Source organism: Camellia sinensis, chromosome 7 (assembly GCF_055761805.1).
Source record: "Camellia sinensis isolate YWXY chromosome 7, ASM5576180v1, whole genome shotgun sequence".
Lineage (NCBI taxonomy): Eukaryota > Viridiplantae > Streptophyta > Magnoliopsida > Ericales > Theaceae > Camellia > Camellia sinensis.
This window is the reverse complement of record NC_138967.1, coordinates 51,587,800-51,597,443: the sequence shown is the minus strand read 5'-3', so window position 1 is coordinate 51,597,443 and position 9,644 is coordinate 51,587,800. Positions and strand designations below refer to the sequence as shown.

The following is a 9,644-nucleotide window of genomic DNA, read 5'->3' as shown; positions in this document are numbered from 1 at the left end:
ACATTTCAACTAGGTGAGTGAAGAATGATCCAACTACACCCTTTAACCCCTTCCCTTTCCAATTTCCACATTTTCAAATCAATCCCTCATTTCTAACAATTTAATTATACAAATTAAATCAATCAATGTAATTAGGGCATTTTCCATAATTAACATTACAACCCTTAGGTTCCATTTTCATTAATGTTTTAACATTAATTTCATTTTTCCATGCCAAACATGCATCTAGGTTTTATATGGCTAAAACCCCAACTTCTTGTAAATTTACACAAAAGCCCCCAAACTTTCACACAATTACCAAACCAACCCCAACATCTCAAAATACTAAAATTTAAAGACAAAGCCCATAGTGAGGAGTAGGTTATCCCTACCTCGAAGTTAGAGCTTGGATGGAGAAGAGACTCAAGACCAAAGTGCTCCAAAGACCAAGATGCTCGGATCAAAACGACGCCCTTGACGATCCACACAACTTTTACAAAGGCTGAAGAGAAGGAGGACACTCTAACTAGATCAAACCCTAGAGAGAAGGGAGTTTCTAGAGAGAGAGGCTCTCAAAAAAGGTTTTTAGAAAAAGTAGGAGAGAGAAAGAAAAGCAAAAAGTGATTTAAAATCACCCAGCGGATAACTCATATACGTATGACCCGCTCGAGCGAAGAACACAACGCTCGAGCGCTAAGAACAAAAATCTGGACACGCTCGAGCGCAATAATGCCCGCTCGAGCACCAAGACACAAGAATAAAGCACTTCCGCTCGAGCGCGAAAACCAGTCCGCTCGAGCGTAGATTTCCTCCTCCCAGAACTTATATCCAGAAGGTACTACCTGCTCGAGCGCCACCAAACCCGCTCGAGCGCCACCGCTCGAGCATAAACAAACCCGTTCGAGCGCAAAAATCACATCTGCAGAAGTTTTGCAGGAACATGAAATACTAGAGGAGTGCAATCCCCGCTCGAGCGCAAGAAGACCCGCTCGAGCGGATCGCCTAAAAACTGAACAACAAGGAATTGAAACCAAGGCCTAACCAACCTGTAACAAACCTGCCCAAAACATCCTAAAACTCAATCAAGTGGAATTAAAGGACGGCAACAAGATAGATACCACTACCAACTTCACGGAACCGAGTCCGGAATACAACAGAACAGAAAAGGGGCAACCGGGATCGCTATACAAGCTGGGGAGGTCCTTTTACCTTTATTGCCACATGCTCCTGACTTCTTAGATGCACAATTGAGGAATGCAAGTTTTATGGAAAAAATTAGAATGTATAATTCAATGTTGTCTTTCACATCAATGGGTGGAAAAGTAGATCATTCAGTTTCAGATGGAAGAGGTCCATATGCATTTCGGATTAGCGGGGAAAATTATCATAGAATAGGGTCACTGCTGCCAACTCCTGGTCAGAAACCTAAGTTTGCCCAACTGTATATATATGATACAGAGCATGAATTATAAAATCGTCTTGATGTGATAGGCCAAACCAGTACAAATATTTTGGTCATTAATTTGTCAATATTGGAAGGTTTACAAGAAATGTTAAATGCAGTTAATCCTTATGTGAAAATATTTCGAAGTATTGGAGATTTGTTGCGGGATCGTAATGTATTGAATCTACATGTGCGTATTTTAAACTCCAGAGGTGAACAACAATATATCAGGCCAACTGCAAATGAAGTTGCGGCGATAATCATTGGTGATGATGTTGGAACTGAAACACATCGTGATATCATTGTTCAGAAAAATGATGGTATATTAAAAAGAATCAGTGAAATACATCCATCATATGTACCATTACAGTACCCATTACTATTTCCATATGGTACAGATGGATGGAGGTGCGGCATCTCTTCTAATACATTCTCAAGCAGATCTCGAAACAATGTGTCAATTAGAGAATTTTATGCATTTAGACTCCAACATAGAGAATTTGAAGGTAAAACACTTTTAAGAGGAGGGCGTTTGTTTTAACAATTTGTCGTTGACTGTTAGGCTGCTATTGAGCAAACTAGATTGAATTACATCAAGATCCATCAAGTTGAGTTGCGCGTAGACCTATATCAAGGAATAGAAGATGTTGTAGTTGCTGGAGATATAGATGCGTCAACAGTAGGGAGAAGATTTGTGTTGCCTTCGTCATTCTCTGGTGGGCCACGTAGTATGATCCAACGTTATCAAGGTGCTATGGCTCTGATTTGTTTATCACGTTCACATGCAATCCTATATGGCCAGAAATAAAAGTTGATCTTCCAAGACTACCGAATCAACATGCAGAAGATAGACCTGATATCGTTGCTAGAGTTTTTCAGATTAAATTTAAACAATTACTAACCGACTTGAAGGAAAATAAAATATTTGGAGAAGTACTTTTAGGTATTATTATTCTAACACCTGTGCATTTATGATATAACAAATACTCTTAAATGTCTAATGTATCAATAATTATTTTTATGAACAGTTATTTACGTCATCGAGTTTCAAAAACGGGGATTGCCGCATTCTCACATTAGAATCACACTGGCATCGGAGAATAAGCCAATCACACCTGAACAAATTGATGAGTTTATATGTGCTGAATTGCCTGACAAAAATGCAGACCCATTGGCATATGAGACTGTCGTCAGATGCATGATACATGGACCTTGTGGTGCTGCTAATCCTAATGCTCCATGCATGGTAGATGGAAAGTGTACAAAACATTATTCGAAGAAATTTTGTAATGAAACAACAATTGATGATAATGGATTTGTATCATACAGACGCAGATGTAATGAGGGCAACACAATAAACATAAATGGATTTTTAGTTGATAACAGATGGGTCATTCCATATAATCGTGATCTTTTGGTGCGATATGATTGCCACATTAATATTGAACGATGTGTGCTCCCGAAGTTGATGAAATATTTGTACAAATATGTCAACAAAGGGCCTGATCGTGCGACAACTGTGATTGAGGATAATGTTATTCATCCAAACAATAATGGGCAACAACATTACAAACAAGTTGATGAGATCAAACAGTATTTGGATGCTCTATACGTGTCTGCGATTGAAGCGTGTTGGAGGATATTTGAGTTTGAAATTCAGAAACAAACTCCTTCTGTTGAGCGCTTACAATATCATCTTCCAGGTCAACAATTTGTTATATTTAATGACAATGATCATCTATACGAAGTTATTGACCAACAACGTGTTCATGACACAATGTTGACCAAATGGTTTGAAGCAAATAGAACCCACCAATCTGCAAAGGAGTTGACATATGTTGAATTTCCAACAAAATGGGTATGGAAAAAAGATAAAAAAAGAATGGGATGTCTGAAAATCACATAAATGTATTGGTAGATTGCCAAATGCACATCCAACATCGGGTGAGAGATATTATTTGAGAATGTTATTGAATAAGGTTCGTGGTGCAGAAAGTTTTGAGCATGTCAGAACTGTAAATGGGGTCGTGCATACAACATTTAAATCTGCATGTATTGCCCTTGGTCTACTCGATGATGATAATGAATGGCACGAGGCATTGGCAGAAGCATCAAATTGGGCATCAGCAACAAAACTTCGACATATGTATTGCACAATGCTCATGTTTTCTGATATAACCAATCCAGTCGAATTATGGGAACGTCATTGGAAAAGTTTCACCGATGATATACAATATAGAATCAGAAGAGATATGAGAGATAGTGATCTACATCTTGACGATGAAGACTTAAAAAATTTAGGACTTCTCGAAATTGAGCATATATTAAATAGAAATAGAAGATCTCTCAAAGATTTCCCTCCTATGCCATTGCCATCTTCACAAGGTGCTCAATTTGTGACAAATAGGCTCATCAAAGAAGAGATGGAGTACGATAGTGTTTCAGAAAAACAATTGTTCAATGAATTACATTCTGGTTTAAATAGTGAGCAATTGAAAGTTTATGACACCATAATGAATGCATACAATTGTAAAAAAGGGGGTTTGTTTTTCCTTTATGGAAGTGGGGGAACAAGAAAAACATATCTGTGGAAAACATTGATAGCAAAGTTTAGGACAGAAAAAAAATTGTCCTTTCAGTTGCATCATCTGCAATTGCGGCTTTACTGTTACCAGGAGGTAGAACTGTGCATTCACGTTTTAAAATTCCAATTAATTTGGATGAATTCTCAAGTTGTAGTATTAATCAACAGACTGAACTGGCAAAATTAATTTAAGAGGCATCATTGATCATATGGGATGAAGCTCCAATGCACCATCGTTATGGATTTGAGACAGTTGATCGTACTTTCAGAGATATACTAAAGGGTACAGAATTTTGTTCAACTGATTGTGTATTTGGTGGAAAACTATTCATACTTGGTGGTGACTTCAGACAAATTTTACCTGTAGTACCAAAAGGTAGGTGGGAAGCCACAATTGCAGCATCGTTGAAGGAATCGACTATTTGGAATCATTGTCATGTGTTGCATTTGGGGACCAATATGCATATTATGGCCCATGATACTTCTATTCAAATGCGTCAACAACTTAGGGATTTTGCTAACTGGATATTGATGATTGGTGATGGAAAAATACCTGGAATTTCTTTCACTGAAGGCGGGGAGACTAATTGGATTGAAATTCCAGAATAGTTCTTGATTAGAAATAGATCACATGCTCTACATGATTTGATCCATGCAATCTATCCAGAATTAAGTACTAGATACAGTGACAGTTCTTACTTGAAAGAACGTGGCATCTTAGCACCAAAAAATGCTGATATTGATGAATTAAATGTCATAATGCTATCAATGTTGCCTGGAGAATCTCGAAAATACCTAAGTGCAGATACGATATGTGTAGCTGATGATGAGAACATTGACGAAGGCATGCATCCACCAGAGTTATTGCACTCATTAAATTTTCCAGGAATTCCAAGTCATTGCCTTGAACTCAAAAAGGGAGCACCTATAGTGCTACTGAGAAATCTCAATCAATCTCAAGGTCTATGTAATGGCACCCGTCTTATTGTTGAGAGAATGGTAGATAAAGTGATTGAGGCACGAGTGATTACGAGTTCGAATATTGGGGAAGGAGTCATCATTCCACGTATCATTTTATCACCATCTACCACACATTCACCTGTCCCGATTAAAAGAAGACAATTTCCCATAAAATTAGCATTTGCAATGGCCATAAACAAAAGTCAAGGTCAGACTTTAAAAAAAGTTGGTGTATACCTTCCTAATCCAGTATTCTTCCATGGTCAGTTATATGTTGCCTTATTGCGTGTTACCACACCATCAGGTTTGAAGATATTGATTGTTAATAAGGTTGACCAATCGTCAAATTACACAAAAAATGTTGTATATCATGATGTTCTTGATATCATTTGAAGATTGAAATAAAATGTCTCTTCAAAATTTGAATGACTATGTTTTTTTTATTCTTTAATTATACAATACTTACTACTCTAAATTCTAAATCTTATCCAAAATATTACATTTAGTACACAAAAAATTGGATGATCTAATCTTTCTTTTTTTTTTTCATTTTCATTTAATAAAAATAATTAAAAATCTTACCCTTACAAAATATGTTTGTATAATATTTTTTGTACAATAATTCATTACTTATTTTTTCTATTTTATCATAATGTAAACTTAACAATTTTTATTTTTTTTTATTAAAAATTCTTAATATTTTCATTTTCAAATTTCTTAAGATCTATAGATACATTGTATAAAAATTAGAAATTCATATATTGCTCATATGCATCTACATTGTCAATAGGTGATAGAATTATCAGATATCCCTATTTTGCTGATTTACATCTAGATGCAAGTAATTGGAGCGTTAAAGCAAAGTTAGTCAGGTTGTTATTTGTGACTAATCGTCCTGGGGGAAATATGACATTCAGAATGATTTTCGTTGATGGATAGGTATTTACAACTCTTATCATGAGATAATTGTTAAATATTTTGTTTTATATTATGTTAAAAGTGTGTACTTATTAACTTTTTTGAAAGGGTGATGCCATGGAAGGAACTGTATGCTCTGAAGAATATGATTACTTCAAAGAACATTTAATTGAGGGAAAAATATATTGTTTTAGAGGAGTTCATATTACATTGGCTGATGAGAAATTCAAGTTGGTGCCATATTATTATAAGATGTCTTTTACTAATGATACAACAATTGTGGACATACTTGATCATGATACTAATATACCATTTCAGTGGTATTTCCTTAAAAAAATTACCAGACATTGGCCAATTTCTTCATCAAGATGTTCAATTAATAGGTACGTTAATTTTACTAAATGATACTTATCTAGATTATATACTTACATAGTTTATTACCAATACAAAAAATTTGTGACTATCAAAACAATAAACATGCAAATGCTAAAATATGCAGATGTGATTGGCTTGGTTGTTAGTATAACTGAATGTCAAGGTATTGCAAATCGTGATAATTACAAGAGAGAGATTCTACTACTTGATACAATGTATGATACTATAACATATTTCTGTATCTTTACCAAATTTGAAATACTTTACGAATTATATTATTTTTTCTAATCTCAACTTTTTTTTTTTAATTGTAAAAACAGTTTCACATTGGTAAGAATAACTCTATGGGATGTGTTTGCAACAACTGATGGCATGCAACTATATCATACTCTAGAGAATGATAATATTTTGTTTGCCACTGGGTTAACAGCTAAAGATTATCATGGTAGGATTACTTTTTATTCACTTTTATAATATCTACATGCATATACAAATATTGATATTAATAAATTATCTTTTCTCAACTTCTAGGTCCATGTCTTGCTACATGCAAGTACAGCAAGTTATATCTCAATCATTCATTCTGTTATACAAATCATATTCGAGTGTGGTATGTTATGATTGTATAATATTAATCAATTATATATGACAATATAATTCTCACAATTATATATATTGACATGTTTATCTAGGCTTGCTATGAATCCTATATCACAAAAGTTGGTATCTTGAAATCGAAAAAATGGATTCTCAATTTCACAGTCATTGATAATATCAAATGCCAAAAGAATTCGAATACGTGATTTTGCACCCATGCCAAAGGTAATAATTGTTATCATCCCAATTAATGAAAATTAAACGATATGTATATAATTTGTTTATAGAGAGATTAATTTATGTTTTTTCAAATATTTTGTAGGTCTCATATTTTCGAATACTTGGGTACATCAAACAAATTGATGTTGACAACCTTTGCATTGATTTGTGCAAAAGTTGCTATCAAAAAGTTGAATATCATTATGGTCACATTGTTTGTCGTCACTGCCTACATGATGATATTGATATTATAACAAGGTAATTTTCTTTAGGTAAATAATTACTATGTACAATAATAATTCAAATTTAATAAGTGTTTTAATTTTTTATTAGGTACAATATTTCCTTTTAACAAGCGTCCTTTTTTTTTTTGGTTGATAAGATACAATGTTAACCTTGTGGTCAAAGACAGTACTGGTTCAATAAATCTCACCGTTCAAGATAAACGGGCAGAGTTTATTTTGCGATGTCAACCATCATATTTGAAGAATATGAGATCAAAGGTAGGAAATTATAAAATTTATTATAAATAACTTATTCTTACTTTTTCAAACACAAACTTATAATTCCAAAATTTTATAGGATAATGGCGTTAGAATGATTAAAGATTATATTGCGTCATGCCAAGACCGTGCCTATGCATTTATCATACCTGTACCAACAATGCCACGTCAACTAGATTGTGCACCGTGCGTCACCTTTGTTTTAAATATAGATTGGTCTGAAGAATGTCTATATCTTTTAGAAAGTAAAAAAAAAAATGTAAGTATAACTTTTTTACTTTATAACATTTTATAAATACATAATATATGTATTGTTCATTAATTATGATACTAACTATCATGTTGACAATGCAGGAATGCTGATGGAAGGCCCACAACAATTTAGGTTTTAGTTATTTTTTGTTTTACTTATTCAGTGAATTTCGAACAAATGTAATAAATTCTTATTTTTATTACTTTAATTATGCAATGTCAATATTTTCTTTTAAAATTACATATATTTTATGCTAACAATTTAAAAATATGTTTAACATAACTATGAATGATTTTTTTTTTATTTAAATTTAATCCCGTGCATAGCACGGGTGATATGCTAGTATTATATAAGGAAAATGGAGTTTCTAACCCACAAGCCTTGTGAAAGCTCCAATATCCCAACCTTAGTTTTCAAATTTTTTGATTTAAAAAAAATATTAGCATTTATTAATTTCTCCCAATCTACAAGCCTTTTTGACTTCTCTCATAATTACTGCAGCACTCTTTTCAACTTCTCCCATACACTATGGTTAGTGATGAGATTGTTAAATTATTTTTATAAAAAATCTAAAAAAATATAATTTGTATATTAAAAAAAATCTAAAAAAAATATAAATATCTATCCCTATATCTATCTATTTATATATTATATAACAAAAAAGGGATTTCTAATGAGAAGCCTCCTAAGAGCTCCAAACTCTCATTATAAAATTATTGATTTTTTAATTTATAAAATAGATTAAAAAAACCTATTGGTTGATTTATTTTATAGCAATCCCAGTTTTGACTTGACACTTGTGGTAGTCCGGATTCGGGTTTATGGTTTCTGAATGTTGTTCATTGTTGGTTTCTCTTTTATTCCTCCTTAATTTTGGTTATTTGGATTGTAGTTGTGTGTTTGGAACAGGTTGGTTGCTTACTTTTTCAAACCTTTGTTGCTATAGCGATCCAGGTCTTTGACCCGTCCTTGTGGTGTTCTGGACTCGAATTTCATGGTTAGAAAGTATTACCTATGTCTTTTCTAAGCCCACCCGAGGGTGGCAAATCCATGTCTTAGCCTACTTGCGGGTAGGGGTGTGTACAGTGCAGATCGGTGCGGTTTGAAAGAAAAATAGAAACCGTATGGCGGGTGGCGGATTGATAAAAGTGTCACTAGAATTTGCCATTTTTCTTATAAAAAACCGGTGGTTCGGTTGGCAAATAATGGCGGATTTGCCTTGGCGGTTCGGGCGGATTGGCGATTTATAAAAAATATAATTTAAATTACAAAACTTAAATCAAAGAGTAAAAAAAGACGAGAGATACCGTGATGTTAAGCATCTTGCGAAATTTTCTTCTGATGCAGCAAGTGTAGCAACAACATGATAATATCAACGACTATGCCATCAGTTCAGTACAAGCTTCTGTGGAAGCTACAATGATCAAATACAATACATAAAATTAATATCATTCAGGGTTTACAATATATTGAAAATGTTTACTGTTAACAAGTATTTAGATTGAAAAGTGAGCTGATGCAAGTTTGCAACATGGCCAGAAAAAAAAAAGATTGAAAAGTGAATTGGAATCCAACTTTATTTTAGATTACTGACATCTTGAATTCCCCTCGAGCAGTAATGTAATACTATATTCTAAGGTATAGAACAACAAGCAATCTTAAGTAAAAAAGAATTTTTAGAATCTTATAAAACATGATTTAATAGCAGTGCGGGTCGGTGCGGTTTGGAAGAAAAATAGAAACCGGTGGACTGATAAAAGTGTCACTAGAATTTGCCATTTTTCTTACAAAAAACCGGCGGTTTGATTGGCA

The 9,644-nt window shown here is 33.7% G+C and overlaps 2 protein-coding genes across 2 annotated transcripts; both read left to right on the top strand.

Annotated features, from left to right (window-relative positions):
• Positions 1-1,289: 1,289 nt before the first annotated feature.
• Positions 1,290-4,616, top strand: LOC145795805 (uncharacterized). Its single transcript, XM_082880710.1, has 7 exons — positions 1,290-1,395; positions 1,519-1,727; positions 1,822-1,929; positions 1,986-2,172; positions 2,452-3,281; positions 3,403-4,101; positions 4,203-4,616. The coding sequence occupies exons 1-7, from the start codon at positions 1,290-1,292 to the stop codon at positions 4,614-4,616; spliced, it is 2,553 nt and encodes an 850-aa protein (XP_082736836.1).
• Positions 4,617-4,766: 150 nt separating this feature from the next.
• On the top strand, positions 4,767-5,360 carry LOC145795804 (uncharacterized). Its single transcript, XM_082880709.1, has one exon. It carries the CDS (start codon positions 4,767-4,769, stop codon positions 5,358-5,360), a length of 594 nt encoding a protein of 197 aa, XP_082736835.1.
• Positions 5,361-9,644: the final 4,284 nt, after the last annotated feature.